This window comes from Centrocercus urophasianus, unplaced genomic scaffold (genome assembly GCF_019232065.1).
Source record: "Centrocercus urophasianus isolate 14NV4802_14NV808 unplaced genomic scaffold, USGS_Curo_1.0 seq_11, whole genome shotgun sequence".
Classification (NCBI taxonomy): Eukaryota; Metazoa; Chordata; class Aves; order Galliformes; family Phasianidae; genus Centrocercus; species Centrocercus urophasianus.
Window position 1 is genome coordinate 39,965,073 of NW_024884253.1, and position 26,254 is coordinate 39,991,326.

Below are 26,254 nucleotides of genomic sequence, written 5' to 3' on the forward strand. Positions count from 1 at the left end.
GACCAGAAGCTGTGTGAATAAAACAGTGCAATAAATATGCATAAATATGTTCCTTTTATATCCTACCCTTTCTCTTTAAAAGCTTAGGTACCTAACAGGTTTGTACAATTAGCTGTGTTGCAAAATGAATTCTTGGGCTGAGTTCAGGCTGGAGTTACTGTGCGGAAATGGAACGGATACATTTTCTTATTCCATAAAATCATTGTATTTATTTGCAGAGCACATTTAAGGAAAACACTGAAGAATGATTCTTTGTATGAAGGACTCCTACCTCTTGTGTCACCTCTGTTGCTCTTCATGCTTCTTACAGTCTGGGTGGTTTTATCTCCAGGCAACATATTAGCAAAGCAGCCAAGATTGTTTTTATGGATGGTTGGGGTTGCTTTCTCAAATGTTATTGTAAGTATGTTTGTGGTGATGGTATTATTTAGAGACAGATTTGTGTCAGCAAGACTTCTATTTTTATGTGAATAAACAGAAGGAGCAGAATCTGTAGTTAAAATTCAGCAGAATCGCCCACACTACTCCTCTTCCTCTGTGCTACGCTCCTTCTTACAAAAACACATCCCAGCAGTTGGCTGGGCTGGGGAGCTCACAGTGCTGCAGCATTTATTTTACTGCAGAAGAACATTTTGATGAAGGCTCTTCCCCTGCCCTTCGCCTCAGGGTTTTATGAACAACCCAGAGAGGCTTTAGTTCCAGAAACGTAGCAGGTACACACTGGCACATCCAGAATCAAAGTACAGTAAAGCTGAATGCAGGCTCAGATTTACCAGCAAGAGTAGGGGTTGTCTGTAGCCTTTCCCTGCTGTTCTGCCTGTTAGCCTGTGCCACACAGGTCAGATGGTCCTGCATCTCCTCTTCACTGCTCAGAATAAGGCCGTGCTGCAGACAGCAGCTTTTAGGGAAAGACACGAAGTGATGCAGGAGCACAGGGATGGCTCTGCACCCAAGGACTTCCTTTCTCAAGCCACATCAACACTGTTTCCCCCTTTTAGTGACCGTGAGGCAACATAAACCGTGAGCAACTCCGCTATGAAGACAGGCTGAGGGAGCTGGGCTCTTCTGGGAGAAGAGAAGGCTGCGGGGTGACCTCACTGCAGCCTTTCAGTACCTAAAGGGAGCCCACAATCAGGAGGGGAATCAACTCTTTGAAAGGGTTGATAACTGCAGGACAAGGGGAAATGGTTTTAAGTTGAGGGAGGGGAGATTTAGGTTGGATATCAGAAAGTCCTTTACAGAGAGAGTGGTGAGGTGCTGGAACAGGCTGCCCAGAGAGGTTGTGGATGCCCTGTTCCTGGAGGTGTACAAGGTCAGATTGGATGGGGCCCTGGGCAGCCTGGTTACATGGGGAAGTTGGTGTCCCTGCCTGTGGCGGGGGGTTGGAGATTCATGATCCTTGAGGTCCCTTCCAACCCTGGCCATTCTGTGATTCTGTGATAAACCATAGCAAAGTAATAGCGTGGGCAGGCAGGCGCAGTCAGTAGTGGGGCCATGGCAGGAAACACAGGGCTGAAGCCTCATGCCTTCCTTCCTGGAGAGCAGTAGCCAAGAGAAAGGTATTTCTCTAGCTAGCACTAAAATATCCTAAAGCATTGCACTGGTTGACTTGTTAGGAAGGCAATCTGCAATAGCATGTCTGAGCAACACTGCATTCCATTTAAAAAGTGGAAGTCTCAGAGTGCCTTGAGTTGGGAGAGAGAGCTTTGAGAATACAGGAATTTTCAAAAGGAAAGCAGCACTCTTTTAGGAACTGTATCAAGGCATGGGAAAAAATCTTAACTGTGCTCCTTGATAAATGCCTTTTACAAGTGTGCATTCCTGAAGGTCACAGACAACTCCATAGTAAGGAATCAGTCCCATAGAAGTCACAGAATCACAGAATCACAAGGGTTGGAAGCAGTAGCTTCACCATAGACTGCAGTTTACAAGGCACTGAGTGCAGCGCGCTGAATGCGAGGCCTTGTTTCCCTTGAACCAAGGCATCTGCTGCGGTACGAGAGGAATTAAAAATGTATGCATGTTAGTTGAAACGTATAACATTTAAAAAGCGGGCATAAAAAATGTATGTGTATTAGTTGTAATCTTTAACATTTAAAAGCGAAAGCTGGGCCCCGTTTCCTCTCACCTCCCCTGGCCCCTCGCTCCCTGCAGCAGGGACGGTTGTCATGGCAATGTGCATCTTCCTCCAGCCTGACAGGCCGACTTGTCCTTGTCTGCTCTGCACATGCCTGTGTGATGGCCTCCCCCAAGACGGCAGGTGAAAGGCATCCAGCCCATCCTGAGAGATGGGGCATTTCCTGCATTTTTGGCTAAACAGAGGCAGAAGGGCCTGGAAAGGAAAGCTACTGGCCTGGCAGAGAGATGAGAGAAGTTCTGCAACCCTGCTTGGCACTAAGCTTGCACTGCTCCAAATACTCACTGTAAATCTTTATGAAGGATTGAGTAATGTACTTAACAAGGTGTAATAATGATTTAAAACAGTGTGAAATCCAACCTTGGGACAGGTGCAATTATTCAGTCAGGAACTATAGCCTATATTCATGAACTGGAGAGATTGCTTTAGCAACGTCTGGAGCGGTTCCTAAAAGGCTTGTAGAATTGGTGCTACTTGAAACACTCATCATCCATACTGATAATTCACTGTAAGCAAATAAGTTTACAATACGTACAGACACACATTGCATTATTGAAAGGTTTTCATTTTTGGACATTCTTCATGCCATTATTTTTTCCCTATCGTTAGATTTCATTCAGACTGCTACTGCTGCTCTTATGGGATTTCAAGCACTGCACAGGGAAAGGCTTTTTATTTTTTTCAGTGTTTTCAGGATGCATAACATCTGTTTTTAACGATATTCAAATTCTGAATGAAGCTTAAATGGATAAAACTTTCCTAAAATTCAAAAGGGAATGTTGTACGTGAGACAAAAAATCCCAAGGAGGCTCAAACAGATAAAACACTTGAGTATTTAACTGTATAAATGTGATCTTGATCTCATGACCGTTCAAGGTCTCAGTAAAATGAAGCTAACTGCTTTCAGCTGAATGTATCCATTTTTTCTGCCATTCTGGGTGGGATCCCTTTCCTAAGGCCCCAGCTCCATCCCAGAGAGAGCCCACTGCCATAACTGAGACAGGGAAGCAATGCTGCTCAGGGGGTTGATGTGGTACAGGAATGAGTGCTAGAACAGAAAAACAGCATTCAGAAGAGGCCTATTAGTTCCTCTCCCTTACGCACGGCAAACCAGAATACATCTCTCCGTGCCATGTGCCATGTGATTAGAATACCACTGTGCTCTCCCAGTGATTAAGTGGTGGCAATTTGATTTGGGATTACAACTTTATGAGGCTGTGTGAAAGCACAGAGTGTCAAACAAACTCCCCTTTTGCGAAAGCAGGCTTCAGCTCATAAAGTGTAGCATGTCAAAACATTGCCTCCTTGAAAGAAGTGTATATTTTCAATTACCTGTAATAAAGTCCTTAAAGAACCACAGACAACAAGGCACAAAGGCCGTCGATAGCAGTTTCCTTTGCAGAAACAGGCTCCATTTTGAGGTCTAGCCTATTTTTCCCCATCGAAAGCAACCTGAAGAAAAAATGGATGAAGGCTGTTAGGAGCGAGCCGGCTGCCCCAGCACTTCTCACCCATCTGCCTTTCTTCCCACAGTGCAAAGTCATCATCTGCCAGATGAGCAGCACACAGCCGGAGCTGCTGCACTGGTTCCTGTTTCCCTTGGCACTGGTGGTCTACGCAGCCATCTCAGGGCTGCTGGGTCAGGCAGAGGAAGCCGTGCTGGGTGCATTCACAGCGCTGCTCACGGCCGCACACGTGCACTACGGCATCTGTGTGGTAAGGGGCCGGGGGGAGCTGTGTGTCTGCGTGGGTGAGGGGCTTCTGGAGGGGGCTTGTGTGTTGTCTGGATGGGGTGCTGTCCTGGAGTCCGAGCGTTAAGCTATGGCTTCCTCACGTGTTGCATGTAGCTCATCAATGGGGCGTGGATGCCCTCTCATCTTCGCTCTTTCTCCTCCTGAGGTTACTTGAGTGAAAAAAGCAGGAAGGTAAAGGGGGAGGTAAGATGTGTCACATTCTTACAGTAAGGCGGTCAACTTTGCTTTGAATCCACAAGCAAAACAGCTGCTCGAATTTCTCATTTTTTCACAGCCTTCTATTAGCACCTCTTAAGCTGGAGACCCAAATGGTTTTCCAGTTAATTCAGTCTTCCCAGCACATTTCTGTGTCTGCTAGATATCAATTTTGTCATTTATTGGCATCTGAATTACTGCTCTAATTCGTTTTTTCTCAGTTAATGCCTTTTTTTTCCTAAATAGCATTGTCAAATAATCCTTAGGAAAGTGTCTTAATGGGGCTTCACATCCACATCCAGATAAGACATCTTACATGGCAAAGACCTAATTTAAAAGGGATTTGCTCAGCATTCTTTTATTTAAGACGTGCTGTTGGGACACCAGGATTTTTCCTCCTGGCTATGAAAGAGGCCCTGTTACCAGCAGATACTGTCACTGTAGCAGACTTTATCCAAGCACCAATGTGGGATACTCTGTGAGGAGCAGAATGTGGTTACCTGGTCAAAATCCACTACTGAATGGTCGGGTCCAGCTCTGCCATGATGTATGCCAGCTGGGAATCTGATCTGTACCAATTTAACTTCCCACAGCCCTCTTGCTCAAACACCTGAGGGTCCCCAAGCACCCGCAGGGCTCCACAAACACCAGGGTTGAGTGCTTCCCACTGTGGCCATGAGAGGAGAGGTGCTGAACTGCAGAGCATGTGCTGAGCTGATCTTTGGTTTGTCTTTAGGGGAGGCAGCTGAGCGAACACTTCAACATTTACATCTTTTCCCTGAAGAAACGTGTCCAAGAGTGAACACCTGCACTGTGATTGGACTGTGACACTTCACGTAAGATTTCCAGCTTTTTGATGTGATCAGTAGTGGAATGAATCTGATTAGAGCAACCAAAGAACAGAATAGCCCAGATACTCGAACTCCTTGACAACAATGCTTCATCTTAAAGGAAAATTCCTGGCCTGCAGAGGCGTTTACCAGGTTGTTCTGCTGCCAGTATTTACTCTCTTCACTAATGCCATATCTCTACTGTGAAGCACTGGTCTTCCTCCTCCTTGCCCCTGTGCCCCAAGCCCTGGGTACTGCCATGCTGGGTCATGTGGGACCCACCATGTTTTGTAACTCTGCTTGCTCTGTCCACCAGTGGGACCCCACAGTGCAGACCCACCCAGTGCATCCTTCCCACTCAGACATCTGTGCCTGCTGCCGTTCCCATATCTGTTTCCTCACAACTCATTTCTTCCATGCAGCCTCCTGAAGGGCTTACGTACACCCAGGCTTTTCTTCACCTTCTCTGAATGCATGAAGAGAATGAGATTAAAAAGTTATGGGCACGCCATATCTTCCTCCTCTCCAGCACTAGGGTGAGCCTCAGCTGACCCACATCTGTCAAAAACATGGGCTCCACAACCAGGGAATTTGCCTTTATGCTTCTGTTCTATGCAGAAACCAGTGCGCTCTTGGTACTGCAGTAGCAGCAAACGGCGTGCCCTACAGAAGTAACCAGCTGAGGATAAATGTAGCCAGCAAAGATGCTCATATTTCACTGCCTGATGGGTGCTTGCTGATAGGCCAACTCAGCATGCAGCATTCAAAACAAGCAATGAAAAATGAGCCATGTTCCAAGCATTTTTAAGCCCCATCTCTCGGTGCAAAATGCTAAGCAAGTGATTATTTGCTTCTGTTCTTGTTCCGAATTCTTGTGGTTTTACATGATGGAAAGAACAACAAACAAGACAAGAATTGAGAAGAGTTTTTTTGCTTTTTAGTATCACCATTTGCATGCAGATGTAAACTGCTCACTTCATCCATAATCTGCAGGGGTTTTCTGTGTGTCTTGGAGGAAGGTGCAGGAATCTGAGTTCCATTTCTTTGCCTATGCTGCCCTCGCCAAAGGGCCCTGTGGCCTTGCAGCTCTAACCAAACTACCTGCCCACTTGCCCCAAGGGGAGCACTTTATTACATCTCTTGCACAGACACGGGTGACTGAACAGCATGTGTGTCCAACAGGGAACTCTCAGCCACCAGAAGCAGGGCAGAAGTTAGCGAGTCGCTGAACATTAGATTCATCATAACCTGCGCACTGGGGACGAGCCTGCGGTTGCCTTTCCCCCTTCACAAAGCAGGGGGGGAGGCTGATCATCAGCAAGTGAGGAGCAGCAGCTTCCAGTCTCCCTCCCTGCTACAGGCTGTCCCATTCCTGCCCTGGGAGCATGAGGCTCCGCAGAACTGCTCCCCAGGTGCCCGAGGTCTCTCAGAGCCAAGCTGATGGCTGCTTAATGAAGGATGCTGCTAACAGTCCCGTGCATGCTTTGTTTGAAAGGGAACTACGAGCCTGAGGCAGGTGTGCACCCAGCGATCTCATTGATTCAGATTTGAGATTCATCATTGTATAAGTCTCACCTATTTCAATATTTTTAACACATCCATCAAAAATGTCTGGAGGAAGACCTGACAAGAAAAGAACGTGAATACAGAACCCAAAATTATGCCTGGGCTGAAAGTGATAGGACTGGAGAACTCTGTGGACAGGTTTTCATTTTCCTTCTATCTTGCACTTAAATTGTAAAATAACTGGAAATAATGGTCACAGAATTGACACAATTCAATGCACTGGAGTATTTTGAAATATTACATTGATGAAATTATAAAACTTGAACTGTCACAGCTGCCTGCACTTGTCTCATTCTGAAGTACAACATCAATTTAAAAGTAAATTGAGCACTTTTTTCCTTTTTAAAGTAATTTGTCACTACAGTCTATGTGAAGACAAGTATAAGCAGAGATAATGCAATGCACAGTGTACATATTGAATTGTTAACCGTCAGAGATGGTAACCAGTACAAGGAGAATAAAAATGCTCTGTTCATACAGCAGTATGGTCCCAGATTTATTTCTGCCATGTCAGGTAATGGCATGAGGATGACCAGAGTCTAGTTGAAGAACAATGCAATCGTCTAAAAGTTTTCAGCTATTTGAACTGGAAAACACATTACCTCCTTTTTGTGCTGTTGCACATTGGAACCGGCCCAAAGACACACATATCCCCAGTAGGCTATGAAAGGTGATTTCACTGGCTCTGCTCCACAGACTGGAGTGCCGAGCTCCCCTCTGCCAGAATCCTCCCAAAGTGGGGCTGGGCAGAGGATCAGCCCCAGCCTGGTTGTATCTGGAGGGCTCAGTCTAACCCTATGGTGGTGGCACACACCCAGGTGGCTTCAACCCACGGCACAGAGATGTGCACCCCCAGCTCACACCCCTGCAAGTCAGCAGAACCCACTGCAGCACCACTGCATGCGCTGCCAAAGCTCAGTCCTGAGAACTGCAATAAAGTTTTCCCCTCTTCTTCACAAGTGGTCTTGCAATCTGAACAAGGCGGCTTTTAGGTATGGCGCAGCAGATTCGTCCCTGAATACTTGAAGTGCACGGGGTGCTTCAGTGCCTTTGCTGTACAGAATTATTGCCTTCCACAGAATCATGGAGGCTGGACAAATCCTCTAAGACCACCTGGATTGACCACCAGCCCGCCCCCACCATGCCCACTAACCACATCCCTCAGTGCCACATCCACATGGTTCATGATCACCTCCAGGGATGGTGACTGCACCACCTCCCTGGGCAGCCTGAGCCACTGCCTCACTGCTCTGAGAATAAATTCCTCCAGATATCCAACCAGAACGTCCTCTAGCACAACTTAAGGCCATCACCTCTCATCCTATCACTAGTTACCGCCACCTCTCCTTTAAGGTCATTGCAGAGATCAATAAGGTCTTCCCTGAGCCTCCTCTTCTCCAGACTGCACAATCCCACTCCCTCCCAGCTGCTCCCCATCAGACTTGTGCTCCAGATCCATCACAGCTTCGCTGCCCTTCTCTGGACACACGCCAGGGCCTCGATGTCTTTCTTGTAGTGAGAGGCCCAAAACTGAACACAGTTCTCATGGTGCAGCCTCACCAGTACCCCACTCTTGCATCCCTCAAGTTTTGCTTTTGCTGCACTAAAACAAAGTAATGTTACATGAGATTAAATACGCAAAAGTTGGAAATCTGGCATAAAAAAGAGTGCTGTTTACATGTACATAGGTATACACATGTATGTGCATGCATAGATACTATTTGCACACATAGAATAAGTGAAGTTAATTTTTTAAAGCAGCTCTTTTCCCTCCTGCCCCCATGTGCAGTCAGTCATGAAGCAAGTAAATGTTTTGAAAAAGAGAAAAGGATTATTTTAGCCTCTAGAACTGGACAGATTTTAACATATATTTTTTTTATTAAATATGTAAAAAGATAAACGCAAGTCAAGTTATTCACATATTCAGACAAAAATCTACTCTACCATGCGACAGTTTGTGGATAATGCGAAACGCCCGATACATCTGAATAAGACTTTTTAAATCTATTATGTCATTACTTATCTATTTATAATTAACAATACATATGTTTACATTCCTTTCAGTTTACATTTAATATATAACCGAAGCTTTACGGTATGCTATTTAGTAAAGGTCATTACAGACGCCTATTAAAACCATAACAGATCGATGGGTTACTCACGGGGTGGCAGGAGGAAGACTCTCTCCTGCTCAGAGCACGGCTCTCCACTCAGCACAGCGGCTTCCAGTGCCAAGCAGGTGCAGCCCTGCCACGGCTGCCTGCCTCCCTCACTTCCCCAGACACGGCAGTGGGAGCCCTGTGCTCCTCAGGCCCAAAAAAGCAGAGATGGAACCCGCCTGACACAAACCTCGGCTTGCTGTCGCCGTTGTTCTTTATATGTGCCCCAAAGAGAGAAGTCAGCAGCCTGGATGTGAGACGCCAGGAGCTCAGCCACCCAACTGCCTTGGGTTGGGTACCTTCAGAAGGAAGTCTTGGAGCGCTCCCCGTGCCCCTGCTCTACCGCTAGCAGGATGAACCGTGGCCATCAGAGACCAGGGCTGGCAAAACCAAATTGATGCCTGGTCCCAAACTGTGTGCCCCCCATCCAAAATCCCCTCCGGGTTAAAGGACAACCGCTCCTCAGTTCAACAGCGTTATGAAGAACTACTGTTTATTACAATGACAATTGTAATAAGTACATATGTTCTAATAAACACAAATACAATGAAAATGACAATTCCCCCATCTGTGGTGATTCCCGGAAATAATTCCTTTGGAAAATATGCATTTTTATACACCAGATCTTACTTGTACCCAATCAAAATCAGGAAGGGAAGCACTGCCCTGTTGTTGGTTGCAGCACTTTTGGTGTCACCGGGCTGGTGCTGGAGGCACAGCCAGGAAACCCTCAATCCGGATGGTCCAAAACTCTTCTGCGGGGCAGGGGGAGTGATCAAGGGAACTGAAATACCTGTTCTAATGTCTAGCAGTATTCTATATATTGCCTGCGGCGCAGCACAACAGCAGCGTTGTCACATTTCACTCAGAGCCACTTAGCTGCAAAAGATTTCTTGGGAATAGAAAGCCGCATGCGAGTGTGTGTGTGTCTGTGTGTGTGTCTGTGTCTGTCTGTCTGTGTGTGTTGGGGGGCTGATTCATTAAAACCCTTTCTGTGGAAGCATCAGCTGGGAACCTGAGCTTGAGGTTAGGTTAGCTTTAGACCTAAGGTGATTCTGCTGTTCTATGGGCTTTTGAACTTTTCAATGACTGCAGACTGAGCTGGGACTCCCAAGTACCTGCTTAACTAGAGGAAAATTTGGAATTCAGAAAATTAAGTGAGAGGCCAAGAATACCAAGCATAAAATACTCAGAGCAACCAGAATGCACAGTTCCACAATAAAAACAAGGAATGCTTTGTACACTTCAAGATATTTCTGTTGATAAAATACCATCCTTTAGAACAGGGTAGCAGAGACCGTTCTGGAAGGGAGCACTCTCACCACAGGCACCTCCAGGTTTGATGCATTTGTGCAGCATGCTGGCTTCACTGGAGGACTCAGCCAAGTGCGGTGCCCCTGGCCAGTTGGATGGGCACACCACCTCAAGGAGGACTCCTTGACTCCTCTTCGTGCTTCAGAAGCAGCCTCGGCACCCACAAGGTGCTCATCACCACTTCTAGGGGGTTGGGAGGTTTTCAGGGCTGGTTCTGTGGTTGGTTTCCTCATCCATGCTTGTGTCGGGGCAGCAGAGCGGAAGGAAACAGTTGCCCTGCTTTGTCCTCTTCTGAGGGTGCGGAGCCAAGTGTGATGGCAGAGATGGTGTCCTGCAGCTACACCTGTGTCAAGGAGATTTCTGCACCTCCGTCAGCACTGTGCCCTGTGGAGGCGGAGCTGCAGCTGCAGGCTGGGACAGAGTTCCTCAGGAAGGAAGAAAAGCTAGGAAATGTCTATTGACTAGTCAAGAAACTGGGAGGGTTTTGAAGAACTTAAGTGGATGTCTGTCCTCCAGAATTAAGCCAAAAAACATACCATGCAGCTTTCTAACACAAGGTTTTAAATCTCTCCTAGTGAAACAGATGCCTTGCCTCTCATTTGGTAAAGGCAGGAAAGGAACAAACGTGAGCAACACGAGCATTTTCCTCCACAACACATCTCATCGTTATGGCTTGAACATGACTTCCACTGTATCCCTTTATTCCAATTGTTTGACCAAATTTATGCCTCAGGGCAGACGTACAAGAAAATGCCAAAGCACCACAAAAGTGAGAGACACAGCTAGTGGTACGGTACTTCTTGCCACACAAAATGCCAATATAAATATGTTAGAACAAGTTACAAGTGTATCATACTTAAGACAAAAAGGAAAAAAAATAAATATATATATTTTCTTAAAGAGCAGAACAAATCTCAAGCAGCCAAGTGGTAAAGTTGCAGTGATGTACAGTAGGTGATGTAGCCCTACAGCCTCTCGGGAGGATACACTGAAAGAAGACTTCTGCAAACGCATCTTGGCAAAGTATGGGTACAGAATGCAGTGGTTGGCTGGCACTCACTATGGTACATAAATGTTAATGGCAGACTGGGAGTGAACTGATTTCAAGTTTGAGGCCACACATGTTCCATTCTCCAGAAGAAAGTTCTCACACAAAATGAAAATTGTCAGAGACGCTGCGTGAATCAGTACTCCTCCTGCTGCTGGGGCTGTTCGTGGACCTGCTCTTCGCCTTCATGCTCCTCTGTGTGGCTCTCCTGTGGGCAGAAAAACACCCCAAAACATCCTTCAGCAGAAGCATGTCATCATCTCCTCCCCCTCTGAGTTCAACTAGCCTCAAGCTTAACTTTTAATTTTCCTTCCAATGAGCAGACAGCAGTAGCTGACAATTGTAAGGTTGCCCCCAGTTTGCTTCAATACCCTTGAACTGGTTCCATCTCATCTCCCTGCCTGCACCCAGCCTTTCTATTTGTCCTTTCACAAGGCTGTATCTGTACAACTGCATGAAAGCAAATGACACGCTTGATATATTAACATTAAATTAAATTAAGACATAAAACTGACATAAATGCTAACTCCCAGGTAACATAAAGCTGAGCCATGGTACAAATGAAACTTTCCATAGCTCTTTTGCACTACTTTCTATTTAATTGGTCTTAAATACCTTCTGTTTGCTGAAATCTGTTGCTGCAGCCTATGGAGTGTGAGTAGTGGCACAAAACTCAAGTGGAGTTAAAAAAAAGAAGTTGATGGAGTAATCAGGTAAGTGCATGTTGGCTTGTTTTCTTGACTGTTCATTGTTTCTCTAGCACTTAAGGTGCTGCACATCGACATAAAGACAGACACAGAACTGTTGCCTCAGAAATACAGCATCTCATGATATTACAATAAAATGCATTTACTTTGTTTTTAACCAGCGTGCGTGCAGCACTGATAGATCCCCAGAAAAATGTCAGTTCTCAGCACTATGGTGTTATCTGCTCCAGCAAGGCAACACCATAAATAAGTGGGTCACGAGGGGCTCCATGTACCATAGCTTCCCAGTGTCCTCCCATTTTGTCTCCCCAAGGATTTCTGAACCTGCCTGCTACAGTTCTCACACAATCTTCACTCCAGGCTCTTATCACAAAAACAGACAAGACACTTCTGCTATCGTTTGCTTTATAAATTAAATCCAGCCTCATTTTCTAGATCAAACATCACTTTCCCAAAGCGATATGTCTATGTCAGTACAGACCAGAGTCCAAAGGCTACTGAAAACATAATTTTTAATATTATGCGAAAATATAGCCAAAGATTTGCTTACTATGAATGCATTTCTTTGAAAGAAATTTCAGTCCAACATTCACTGACTTCCAGAAGCTACTGCTATAGGCAGGCGATGTTTGACAAACAGCTCCCTCTTGCAAATGGTAATTATACCTACTATCTTCTAGAGCTGTGCCGCTCAATCCCTGATCTGAGACACTAAGAGCAATGCTGAATCTCCACTGCTGAGGATGCAGGTTTTACACAAATTCCAATTTACAGCCAGACCTGTTATCTTGAGTTGACCTAGATGTTCCAGCACTCAGAAAGGCAGGCTGCTGCTTACAGCACTGCCTCTGCACTCCCCTAAAGCTTCTCCCGGGTGGATTTTCATCTTTCCACAGCGCCGTTCACTGAGCAGATCTGACACATCTACTCCCTGTCTTGCACTGGCAGAGCTCAGCTGAAGACAGTTTCTAAGGACAGTGCTGTTCCAGAACCCTGAGCTGCCATTCAAAATGCACCACAGCCTCTGCAGAACTTGCCCGGCGCCCGGTGCTTCTCATTAGAAGCAAGAGGTTTGGACAACAGACTGTAAGAGATTGATATTGTTAAGCTCTACAAACTGAGGCCAAAACTGAAAGGAAAGAGAGGCCCCGTGTGAATCTTCCCAGAACAGTTCAAAGTAGCTTATGCAACAAGAAAGTACATCCCTTCTGGCAGCAAAATATGTCTGTTTTTAAAAGAACAGGTGAACAAGGTCTCCAACATTTGCTGATAGAAATGCAGAAAAAAATTGAAATAGTCACCTGTTTACTACATGCAGAAACAGCCACATTTCGATTGGAAGTGAGCTTTCTACCACTCAGGTGCTATTTTGAGGTAGATGTCCAATAGATGCTAGATATGTTAGATATGTTAGATGGTAGATGTTGATCAGTACAATTGCACTGTAGTGTCTTATGGCCCCCTGGGGGGAACAACGCCCTTATTACATGTGGTACCTCAAGTCAGAATGTCTTCATGCATAGCATCTAAGAACCACATCCTCTCCAATGGATTGGAAGAGTGCAAGGCTTCTGGAGCACAGGAGCTTTGTGGGCAGAAGCTGACAGCTGTGGGAACGTGATCCTGCATTACAGGGTAAGAAAGCTGAGGCCTGGTTAACCCTAAAGCTATGGGCTGCTCTGTTATGTACCTCTTCAACAGGCTCCACATACACAGCTCTTATGAGATACCAAATAGAAAGCATATTCAGGCAGGTGTTACAGGTCATCTATGTGCTCTCCTTCCATGCAGAACTGGCACAGTCACTAGCCACAGGAAACGGCTTGGGAACGTAGTCCACAGCTCTGAAGGAGAGCGGTGGCTCCTCTCTTTCCAGGGTTACCTTTGATGGAAATGGTAAATCTTACGTGATCACCACAGAAGTTCTGAGAATTGGACACGTGCTTTTCAGTATGCACAGCTTGTATAAATACATAAAATGGGAAAGACAAGAGTCACTATGCACAATTACCTTGGGACTGTGGAATCTCCTTGAATAGCATCCCCTAATAAGGAAAGCAGTGGAAGGTCTATTTAGAGCATTTATTTCTGACTCAGATCACAAGGCCATGGCCATCTCTGCCTCCCATTACAAAAGATGCTTGCTTTTGACCTCTCAGTTCATGTGCCTTGAACTCTTCAGGTGTACCCTCAGATGGAGGAGCTGCAGTCGATGAAAACCAGCTGCTATGGGGGTGAGTGCCTTGCCCAAAAGCAGCAATAGCAGACGTACAGCCTGCTGGAGCAGAAAGTCACAAAACCAATGGAATTTTAAGCTACTGGTATGAAAATGTGAGCTGTGCAACAGACAGACCAAAGAGCAACAAGCCACCCAGCTTCTGCATGAACTGAGCCACAACAGCCTATCAAGGAAAGCAAATGCAGCAGTGCATTCACTTTACACCAAGGCCTATATGGTCTGGCTTTCATAATGACACACAAAGCCTCTCCCAGCTCTTCAGACAGAAGCTGTAAAACCAGACTACCAAATGCTCCACGTACTATCCAAGACCTCCATCTTGTATACAAGTAGTCACAGCACAAATGCTAGAGGCCACTTCCCACAATATCCAAACCTATCCTTTTCAAACACTATTCTTGGTCTATTTTGATTTTTTAAAAAGAATTTTCTTTTTAAACAAAGAAGCAGAAAGACTACAAATCAGCAATCTGTATTTGAAAATTACAGAAGATTACAGACTGATTGGCCAGACCAATGTAAGCGATACTAGCAGTCACAACATCTCTCTCTCACAAGCAAAGATGGACAATGAAGTTAGAACAGAAGCATACCAGGGAGAAGAGGAAGAATCTTTCAAAGACGAGGAGCCCACGTGGATTGATAATTGTGCTGTAAAACTCAAAACCCCACACAAATAAAGGGGGAAAAGAGTCTTAAAAGCTTAGGCTTTATTGAGTTAAACAAAAGATTACAAAGACACCTACTTGAAACTATGCAGGGATTTGGAATATCTAAAAAAGTAATGAAAAAAATGTAAGATGAACCTGATAAAAATCCCTTCAGTGCAAAACTACAATAATTAAACTTGTGGAGAATGCTTTTTGCAGGAACTAAACTTTTTACTGCACTCTGAGTTCATCTATAAGGAATTCAACCTACAATTCCCAGGAGGGATCTGTGAGCTACTGGGAGACCTGAGCACTTTAAGTGCTGTCCCAACATCTTTTATCTTTTATGAGGATTAAAATAACCATAACACAAAATACAGAGAGACTTTTCCCTTCAGAATAAGAGCAGTTGGTGTAAAAAACAGGACACGATCACTATAAATACAATAAACGTCTGTCAAATTACAGCTAGGAAGGAACAGTTTGAGATTACTATCAAATGCTTATTGGAGCTACAAACTCAAAGTTAGCCATGATATTCAAGCACAAGGCTCTGGTCAGGTCTGATTTGTGTAGTGTGTGTGAGCTGCGTTACCTCACATCCCCTTCCTAAAAGAAAAACATGATGGACACTGCAGCATTTATAACTGCCAGTGATCCTGGAAAAAAAGCAACAATCCAAGCTGGATCTACATGAATTTATTAGCAAGAAATCAGAAATGCTGTCATCGTCTATGTGTTGAGAATTGGGGCTATTTCCCATCTGGGGCTTGGGAAATCCAAACTGCTGTTACCAAGGGATTAACTCTCAAAATGCTGTGAGAGAATTTAAACTGGAACAACTTCATTACACAGAAAGAAAAAAACAGAACTGATAGGCAAAGCAGGCTGGTGAGACATAGCAGAGCACAAGAGCAAGAAGTGTGCATGAGCAAGAAAACAAAATCTTTGGTTCTCAGTGCTAAAGCACAAAGGTGCATTACAGTCCACCTACAATAGTGAGGAGGAGAAATGTACCCCAGAAGAAAAAAGATGAATCCTCCCACTGAAAGGCAGAAAAAATTGAGTGGGGAATGGCCTCTGCATTCTTCCCTGGGAGATGAGGACTTCTGGAGTGACATCCACGGTCTCCAAGTGGATATGCATTCCAGATATAAGCACAGCTGCTATGTGTAGCTCATGTGCAAGCACTGATGGTGCTTTCAACAGAGAAAGGGTTGGAGGGAGGAAGCAGATAAAGCACCGAGATGTGGGCTGAAGTAGGACATTTCGTAATGTGTTCTGCCAGTAGGGAAAACTGCAGTGAGAAAAGTAACAAATGCATTTCTTGGCTGGGAATCGCTTCCTATTTAAGCCAACTAAGACAGATGTGGCAGGGGTATGGGGAGAGCAGGGACTTTTCTGGCTTTGCTTTATAAATAAATCACTGTTCCTGAATCTAGAAGACATTTTCTCTGACCACTGTATGTGAGTAATTCTTTCAGCCTGTTATCACGAGCCTGGCAAATGTGTCCAATTGTTTACTTCTGTGAAAATAATGCTTTCCTCCTCCTTTGCCTCTCCATCACTCGTCCCACACCACTGAACAAATCCTCTTTCCCCTGTCACCTCTAATCTGAGCGGCGGCCCCTTTGGGTGGCAGCCTTGTGACCCTCTTGCACCCAGCATTCACTAGTTCTCTATTAGTCTGTTTTAGAAAAGCATTCGAGTTAGCAGCAGCTTCAGCACTACTTCTGATATAAAAACAGGAACAGGGAACAGATGTAAGAAAGACTACAGTGCCACAGGGCTGGAGAGAGATTAGGCTGATGCTTATGTGCTCTGGAGCCAAAGCTACTGTTCACAGGAGACTGGAGAGGTCAATCGTCAGAGCAGCACATACAGGGATTTAGTTAGCATGAATGGGAGCAGTTCAGCTAAATCTCCATCGAATCATTATCCCTCAGTGTATCTGAGGAATTTAACCAGTATCCTTTACAGCTCCTTGCTTTGTTCAGTGTCTACAGTGTTATGCCTAAAATGCAGTCAGATTCTTGTTTAATCTTGTAGACAATACATTTCTGCAGTTTTGGTAATAGGGGATTACTGCGTTTGCATCCTGAAGAATTTTACCTATAGCAACAGGATAAAAAATGCTAAGGAGCATTACCTCTGCAGATGTAATTAAGCACTTGGCAACCTGCACGGTGCCTACTGCAACAGTGCCACATGGGAGAGAGAAAGTTCACAGCCATACACAGCAATCAGCACCTCTATGAGAATTTGTCTGCTTTTCAGTCTTCAACACCTTAAAGAACACTGAGTGAAAGACTTCATGCAGAAAGGTAGGACCGAAACAGAACTAAGGCTCAGGACCACATGAAATCAATTTACAATTGTGACATACACACTTCCCTTCCAGATTAACTTGTGCTAAAATAGAATACAAAACCTACGCCAAAGCAGCAAAAAGCAAGCTGGCCTCCTGAATCTATCCCCAAGCTGAAAAGTCTGTTGTTTGTAAACGCAAGCTTCCTTTTGGGGGAGGATGCATAGAAAGCCTTGCTCTTACAGCTCTGCTGACCTACATATTGAATATCACTCAACACTGTGCCAATATTTTTTAATGGAATGAGGCTGTCTTATCTCAATAAAATACACATTAAATTTGAACTTACGTGTTCTTCTGAAGCATAGAGGACTTCCATTAGCCGATGGACAAGGTCATTATTCTCTCCTCCGTGTTCTTGGCAGAGAAGTTCAATCTCCCTTAATTTGCCAAAGTAGAAATCCCTTTCCTTCTCCACTCCTTCAAGTGCAAGTTTTAATGAATGTACCTGCACATAAACCAGTACGTGATGCATCAGTTGCGAGGCATGCTGCAGACAAAACAACTCAGCCTAAAAGTACACAATTGCACATGCTGACCATCACCTTAAATATATATTTGATTTTATAGCTTAAAGTGAATTCCACTGTTTTTGAAGTGCAACACAACAAAGAATAAACAGCTAATCAGGACACTGTGTCACACCTCCTGGATACATCTTAACCTTGGATCCTTAGAGGTCAGTTTTCTCAGCGCTCTTGCAAATTGAAACCTGAAGTGGCAGCTCAGGAGTCAGTGCTACTGAAAGCACTGCTTCTAGCAAAGCTGCCAGAGACATCATGTAGTGGTAATTAATGAAACATTCAGCACCGGAATTCCATTACTCTGCCTGGATTAATAGAAAACCTACCATATCTCCTTCCCTGAAAACACACAGGTCCAGCAGAAAAGCTCACAAAGGGAAATGGACTAGTTGAGAAGTAAACGGTCTTTCAGCTGCAAGTACTGCCATGTTGTTTTCTCACCTCTTTGCTGCCTCCTGACCTGCTGAACCACCACAAAATCTGCATCTCAGAACTCCGAGGCTGCTGGGGTGACCAGGTTGCACCATGGATTTTCTGGTCTTATCCATGTGCTGTCACTATCAACAAATTCTCTTAAATGTCAGTCTTTCCTTGTACACAAGAGTCTTTGGATTACGCTGTTGGTTTTTATTTCACTGCTAAGTCTGCTGCAAATAATTTATGGGTAACCCAGCTATTAAGGATTAGGCTTCATATAAACCAAGACAGATGTCACAATATATTTTTATACATACATATATGTACACACAGACATATATATATATATATTAAAAAGAATAATTTTGTGGCAGCAAAGCATGAATTACTATCCAAAGTGGTACAGACGATCAGTGTAACATGTGCAAGTGGCTCTCAAATTTGGAAGACAGCATAGTGTCAACCAATGGAAATAATCAGGGATGAAGCTGCCTACAGTAAACACTCTGACCCCAATCATGTCCAAATTACAGCCAAATTAACATCCAGATTTTAAGCCCTGCAATTACACAAATGAGTTTTCTAAAGGAAGTATGCTACATAAATTAACTTGCATCAAGATGACATTTGAGTGAATAGATACAGTTTAATAGAAAGTTTCCTGCTGCCAGATCCACTGCAAGCTGATTGATTCCCTTTGCCAGTAAGAACACCAAGGGAGCTCACGCACTGCTCTGACAGCCCTCTAAATCCTAGCAGTTCATCTTTCCATAGCTGCTGAGCTGGCAATGCCTTCTTCTGACCTCTGACTGCACTCCCAGAGGTGTCAGACAGCAGAACAGACCTGCTGCCAGGGCACGATCTCAGAGCATCTCATCCACATACGAATCCATCTCTCAGCAGCCACCTGAGCTTGACACCAAACTCTTCCCTTGGTAGTTTGAATCTATCAGTGATACAGTGACTGGTCACTTTAAAATTAACCATTTAGTCACGGGTAAGTATAGATAGCAAAATAGATCAAAAGTTTACAACAATTTGGTCTATGGATGTGTATCCTACTTAAACGTGGGGTCTTCCTCACATTTAAGATGTCTTGTGGATCTGCAGCAATGTAGCAGTGCATTCCTTGAGAGCAGCTCCAGCATCCAGACAGAACAAGAACCTAACTACTGCCAGATTCCCTGCTCTGTGCTGCAAAACCACCAGCCTCTGCTGAAATATCTGCAGCTAACAACACAGGCAGCTTCACCTTCTAACCTATTTACCATGAAGGCAGTTTCCTGTCCTCATTGCACCACGTACACACCATTTTGAGAAACAGAATCATTAAGGCATAAAAAATACGCACACAGCAAATTATCTGCAACATTCAGTAAATGTTGTTATAACCAAAGCAAATACACTTTCCTTCACTTGCATATCATCTACATGTCTGTGATGCATTACTTTGTACTCCTTCAGACAATTAGCACATCTGCATGCTAGTGTTTCCTTGTATTAAGATGCCAAGAGGCTTATCCTGTAGGAGGAACAGCAGATGTTCACTCCCACGTGCGGTGTCTGGACCAGAAGTACCCCTGCAATCCAGTTAATGTGTGCAAAGCAGTGGCTCTTACTAACTGCTCTTTCCTCTGGTGGTATGAACGCTCATAGGGCTGCATATCCAGGCTGAAGATTAAGCACCTGCTGTAAACACGCAGCCAAGACAGTGCTGTCTTCAGATATTACGTCTATGCTAGTATCCAGTTAACTGTTCTGGGACCACTCTCCATATGTAAAGGTCCCTTTTCCGCACATAATGTAATGTTCCTGGTCTGTGTTTTCTCCTCAGCTGCACTCAGAAACCCTTTGGGAGAGTGCTAGTTGGCGCAGACCTAAAGCACAGCAGGGACCATTTAGCATTTTAATGCTACAGATAATCAAACTCCAGGGCACGGTGACATGCCTTGAAAGTGTTTAATTTACTGGCACAGGCCAAGGCAATAGCTATGGCCATTTTAAGAGAGACTTTAAGATTGTTGAGAGCCATTAAACCAGCAAATGTTATGCATGGCTTACAATCATTGCAAATAGATCATCAAGTAATCCTATGGTAAAATATAGCATGTGGACGTTTGTACTTAAACTTTTCCACTGTAAGTTGCACAGAAGTTTAATGTCAGAATCTCCCTCAGCTGCCATTTGTGAAAGGGCTGAAATTAAGTCTGTTAACAGCCAGACAAGGCTGTGATAACTGCAGATGCCATTCAACAATGTTTTCTATCAAGACAGCAAAGTACAATTGGCTCCCGCCCATACCTCGCCTGGCTGCTGGAGGGTGGGGGAAAAATGGGCAATTTGGCTCTTCCAACATGTTCATACTGGGATAAGAAAAGCCTGGCTCAAAGTGGCTTGCAGCAGAGCTTTTTTGGCTCATGTTATTTGCCTGGGTGCATAAGTAATCATTAGTGGCAAATGAGATACCAAGTACTGCCAGCATTAAGAAAAAAGAAAAAAAAAAAAAAAAAAAAAAAAGGCTCCCAGATGATTCTAGCTAGAAAAGGTCTCTCAAAAATGAGCTTGTAAAACACCAACTTTCAAAATCTTTAGGATTTATTTTTTGTGATGGAGGAAATCATTAATTTTCCTCAAGGGTGTATGTATATAAAGCTGAAGGTTTTCACAGGTGGAAGCTGCTAGGAATACATTAGCAGAGGATGTGATAGTGACTGCCTGTTTGCATCTTAGTAAAGATCAAATATTTTTATCTTGCTCATATCCAAAGTGACTCTTCCTGCTGAAGTGAACACCTTCTGACTTCCACATACAAATGTCACAGTTTAAGCCCACTTAAATGATGTTTGAACTCTGCTTAAAATGACATAACAAAAGGTTCTGATTCTATCAGAAGTGTATACATTCATTATTTGTGCAACATTTAAGAACATTTCTGCTACAGCAACGACCCTGGAAGGCTGGTGAGCTCTGCTGTGCTTGCTGCTGCTCAGAATTATACACAATCTACAGTACGTCATGTTCGGTATGTGGCTGTCCATCACCACCTCTGGCACATAAGAGTAACAAGGAATTTGCAGTCGGTGCCCAAACAAACCAAGGTCTCTGTTGTTGAGGTCAATGGAAGTCTGAAACTGAAATGACCTTAATTGTGGAAAATTATACTTAATCCAGAATAATGACTTTCTGTATGCAGCTGCCAGGCAGCTCTTGCTGTAAAATACGAGACTTTTCCTTTCTGTATTCCCCTGACAAATACAGCAGTCAAGTCTCATTTATACAAGTGGCCTTGACATCATCAACAGCACGGTCTTGAGCCAGACGCAGGTATTTATTGAAATTCTGGCATTTTATTATGTTGCAGAACACTATATACTCAGCATTTTCATAAAGGTAGGCCCATTTTTAAACGAGAAAGGCACATTTCCTCCCAAATGCTTTCATTCCAGAAAGCAGAGTGCAATGAGCTAGTCTTGGTTCAGCCGCAATTCTCTAACCCTGCTAATATAAACAGGCTTGTTTTCTGCACAACACATTAAAATGATTTATTTCAAATCTGTAATACAGAAGAACAAAGACATTGTTGGGCTTTTTCTCATCCAACTGAAATAAAAGATACATTTCAAAACCTAATTAATAAAACCATCTGTAATAAAACTCTCATGCTTCAGCAAGACTCACCTGGCATTCCTAAGACTCCCTTTCAAATGTACTGGCACAATACCAGCCATCTCTGGTAAATGCTATTTTTAACAATAAATCTCTTTTTCTTCCCAGCTGGGCTATTTAAATCTTTTCTACCTTCATAATTCTGGAGGATATCATTCAGCAGAGGGCAATATCAGATTTCATGCCTGTCTGTGACAATGAATGCATCTAATTTTATGCCTCAAGTAAATTTACCTGTTCACTGAGCTGTATGACTTGAGTTTCCAAATCTTTATCTGATTTGGATGCTGAGCTGCTCGGTGCAGCCTTTTTTGCTGAAGATGGGCGAGAAGGTGTTGATCCCGGTTTAGAAGCTGGACTGGATTTAGCAGCACCTAAAAAATACAATCAATAAATAGCAAAATGAAATATTTTCCCCAGGATAAATATGTTGCTATTAGCCTGATGCTGAAATACATGTATCTCACTTGCAGACAGCCATTCACACCATTACTTCAGTGGAAAAGGTTCCAGCTTTCTACCACGGAAAAGGAAAACAAATTTCCATCAGTTTTACTTTGACCTTATTACTGAGAGGAAAGTAACTCAAACTAAAACACACGAAAATCAGCCTAGGAGTATCAAGTCCCCTTAGCTGTCGGCAACTTTCAGCTTTTAAAACAGAGCTGTTAAGAGACAATTCCCTTGGCCCAATGTTTGGTGTACCTGTCTAACTTCAGCCCCCTGAAAAAAGATGGACTTGGAATAAAGTCAGCTAAACCATCCCCACACTTTCCTTGTTGTCTCTATAAATCATCCCTACGATGAGGGCATGGAGATTCAAACAGTGTGAGCAGAACTAAATCCATCAGTGAACTCACGGTTGCCATGGTGACTGAGCGATCCCTTTTGATCTGCTTAGGCTTCTCTATTTGTTTCTAATGACACACACAGCTGAGCTTGACAGAGCACAGAGCAATGTCTCCACCAGGAAAAGCAGCAGCTAATGTCACACAGGCAGCCCTTCTCCACAAAGAAACCTTGCAGCCTCCTCACACCCCTCAGCAGGTCCCTCAGGCCTTGCTCTGCCAGAGCTGGTCCTTCCTGGTTAGCCTGCAGCCTCGCACTTTGTCCCAGGGTCACCAGCACTTTGCTCCCCTAGCAGCATTCTCCTCAATTCAGCCTGCTGGAAATGGGTTTCAGATGGAATCAGCACTTTCCTTGCTTGTGCTAGGAACATAGAGAAAAGCCCTGGCCCTCTCTCTAACCTCTTTTATTTGATTCACTAAGCAGGTATATGTCACGAGTCTTGCTTTGCAGCACCCATACTTACTGTTGGCTCTTCTGAAGAGCCAAGCACAGTCGTATGCTTATGGGCTCTATAGCCCTCCTTTACCACCAGCTGTTCTTGGCTCTGAATTCTGGGACACATGAAGCCCAAAGGCCAGCTAAGCTCTGCGGTTCAGAGTTCTTACTGTATTCCACGCATGCAGGAAGCAGTTCAGCTGAGAACTGAATGCTAAAAACAAGGTGTGGCCATTCAGATGTGAAACCTTAGCTGGGCAATGCAGCTTTCCTCTGCTCACTGACATTCTTGCACACTAAGGCAGTGCTGGACCTCCTCACTAGGTGCCTGCACACGATGAGAAAACAGGCTTTTCCCCTCAGAGGCCATGGCACATGACCCAAGCAAGGCAGGCTGTGCAGCCCCTATACATTGCTCCCTCTCACGTCCAACAGCTCTGTGAAGAGAGCCAGCTCTGTGTAGACTGAGGCAGGGATCACAAAAAGCTGAACAGTTAAGGACACATATCTTTTTCACCTGCAGAGAGATATAAGGACAGAGCAAGAGCTAACACTGAACGGCCAGATTTTCTCTCCAATTTGCAGCTGAGCCATCCCCACAATGCACGCTGAGCAAGCTCACATCACTGCTATCTGCAAGCTGGACAGTACCAAATACATTGCATTGTGTTCTGCTCTTTGAAAGGTACAAAGCCTTCTGGATTTCTGCAGCAAAGTGATACTAAGCTTTATAAAGTCCTGACAAATCAAAGGAAATGGACTTTTCTGCCCTCAAGATCAGCTCTGAAATGAACACGTATTCCAATTTCAGTAACACAGTTAAAAGCCAGCTAAATAATCTGAGCCTTTCAGACGATATTGGTGACAGCTGGATAGAACTTAATTGCAACAGAGAATGCCCAGGGTTTTCTAATTAAAAGTTTCCTGGAGAAGAAAAGGAAAAAAAAATATATCTTTAATGCACATTTATCTAACATATCAATTTTGGAATCAGCTCAGAGGTAAGCTTCCCATTTCTAACAGAAGCTTAATTTCATGAAGGAATTAAAAGATGTTGGTTGATAAGAGTTGTGCAAAGTGCTTGAGACAGTCAGACACCTTAATGGAGATGAAATATTTTAATAGACATTAATAATTTTGCTGTTGAGCACCGTGATGACCCTGCAGTCAATTAGTGCAAGTGTAGAATAACTCCTAATTTGTTGCTCAGAGGAGCTAGATAACTCAAGCAGTTTCAATTCCATCCAAAAATCACATCTTCCATGAAAATATTTATTGCCCATCTAAAAAGAAAACTTATGCTGGTAGTGATCATGTATTCATTAAGACTTCTCAGGCATCCCACATTGCCAGCATCACAAAAAACAGGGTGGTTGTCGGTTTTTGTTTTTTGTTTTTTGCTTGGACAGCATTCTATGAAGTCCTATTTCCATTTTCTGAGAAAGCACAATATCTCACACAAATATTTTACATACAAAATGTATTCTTATTAGCTTTTTTTCATGGAACATTGAGAAAACTGCATTGCAATCAGTGTCATAGATGTTACCTATTACTGATTCCTTACCATGCTTACTGCCGATGTTCAAAGAACAGTGCAGAATCCTGCGCCACACAGGAAAAAACCCTACCCCCAATATACGTTGGAGGCCAAATGTCTGGAAAGCCCCATGGCAGAAAACAGACCTGTGGGCTCTGGTGAACACCAAGTTGAATGTAACTCAGCACTGTATACTCACAGCAAGGAAGCCAAGTTTCCTGGGCTGCATTTGGAAGAGCATTGCCAGCAGGTCAAGACAGCTCATCCTTCCCCTCTACTCAGCACTGGTGAGGCTGCATCTGGAGAACTGGGTCCAGCTCTGGCCCCCCAGTACAAGAGAGATCTGGACACACTAAAGAGCACCCAACAGAGATGATAAAGGGTCTGGAGATTCTCCTCTATGAGAGAGGCTGGAAGCTGTGCCCTTTCAGCATGGAGAAAGGAAGACTGAGCTGGATCTCATCAACATGTATACATCTGATGGGGGAGAGTTAAAGTGACAGACAAACTTCTTACAATGGTGCTGAAATGCACTGCAGTTTTCTAACTGTAATGCTCCAGAAACAATTACTAGTCAGTAAGACCATTACTGTTTTTTGCTAAACATGAAAAAGATGCACACTTCCAAAACGTGAAGCACAAAATGTTGGCACCGTGTATGTTTTGGGTACAAAGCCAGACTTGGAATTCCAGGTCACACTTTACATTGCAAGTCTGGTATTGCAGACAAGGCCCATTTAATGCTTAGAGACAATTTTTCCTTGAAGCTACATGAGTAATTAGTATGCTGTTAAATATTTATGTAAAGTTCCAAGGGAACACGTGCATGACTGCAGTGTGGATGTGTGTGAGAACAGCGTGTGTGAGAGCAGTGGAAGCCCTGAGCAAGCAAGACTTAGCTGAACCCCTCACAGCTATTGCTTCAATTGAATGGGGAACCATTTGCACTGTATCTTCAAATTAAAAAACTGAAATGTTAATTTCAAATTGTAAAGCTTCCTAAAATGCATATTCCTGACTCATGCCACAGAAGAATACACAAACCCACTAAAAGGCCGCAGAGCAAGCGATTTATTCACAAACTAAAATATCGGCCCATTTAAAACAAACAAGTGAGAACAGTAAGCAAATTAATATTCACACATGCTTATTGTTACAGCTACAGTGGGGTGCAAGACAGTATTCCATCTAGGGATGCTTAATGGCATAAGTGATGACAACTGATGCTTAATGGGAGTGAAATGACCTCAGTCAAACCAGCTTTCAGCATCTGATACAGAGCAGTGCAGCACTTAGTTACTTCATGGTACTGACTTCCCCAAGTCGTGGCAGCACCCCTTTCCCCTCAGCTCTCCACACTGCCACTGCTATTGGCTCCAGTATGGTCTAATGAGCTCTGCACTGCCAGGGAACTAGCAAGAAGTCTGTACAAAAACCTGAAAATGGAACAACCACAGATTTCAACCAAGTCATCCAAGAGAGAACATACAATTGAATCTATTGGTTAGATGAATGTCTTGCTTATGGTACGACTGTCCATATTCATCTTTAAAAGAAGCAGATTTGGTAAACAGGAACAAACCACAACCCTTTCCTCATCACAAATTGTATCTTAAAACATAAAAAACTCCAACATTTTAATGGCAAAAAAATTGTCAGCTGAAACCCCTATTTTCTCCAGAAAAGTCTTCAAGCATGCAAGCACTTCAGTTAATGAAAGCATTTCACATTAGGCCTAACAGAAAAAAAAAATTTAAAATGTGAACTCCTCTCAGAAAGACAAGAAAAAACCCTATGATGTACACAATTCTGTAACTACCTGGTTAGCTATTAGGAAATGATTCCCACCCCCCCCC

The 26,254-nt window shown here is 43.9% G+C and overlaps 2 protein-coding genes across 4 annotated transcripts in view; one reads left to right on the forward strand and one right to left on the reverse strand.

Annotated features, from left to right (window-relative positions):
• The window catches only part of LOC122155215 (ethanolaminephosphotransferase 1-like), a 47,987-nt gene extending 41,058 nt beyond the window's left edge, over window positions 1–6,929 (forward strand). Inside the window, exons 8-11 of one of the 2 annotated variants that reach the window (XM_042809048.1) lie at window positions 219–399; window positions 3,671–3,853; window positions 4,823–4,922; window positions 5,339–5,358. In XM_042809048.1, the coding sequence (XP_042664982.1) occupies window positions 219–399; window positions 3,671–3,853; window positions 4,823–4,888 (430 nt within the window). In that variant the 3' untranslated portion in view covers window positions 4,889–4,922; window positions 5,339–5,358. Of the gene's footprint in view, window positions 1–218; window positions 400–3,670; window positions 3,854–4,822 lie in introns of both variants that reach the window. The other variant, XM_042809047.1, reaches the window with a different exon arrangement.
• Window positions 6,930–9,117: 2,188 nt separating this feature from the next.
• The window catches only part of MAPRE2 (microtubule associated protein RP/EB family member 2), a 51,771-nt gene continuing 34,634 nt past the window's right edge, over window positions 9,118–26,254 (reverse strand). For both annotated transcript variants that reach the window (XM_042808683.1, XM_042808684.1), the window contains 3 exons: window positions 21,809–21,948; window positions 17,257–17,415; window positions 9,118–11,211 (listed from right to left, as the gene is read on the reverse strand). In XM_042808683.1, coding sequence (XP_042664617.1) covers window positions 11,140–11,211; window positions 17,257–17,415; window positions 21,809–21,948 — 371 coding nt within the window. In that variant the 3' untranslated portion in view covers window positions 9,118–11,139. The remainder of the gene's footprint in view (window positions 11,212–17,256; window positions 17,416–21,808; window positions 21,949–26,254) is intronic.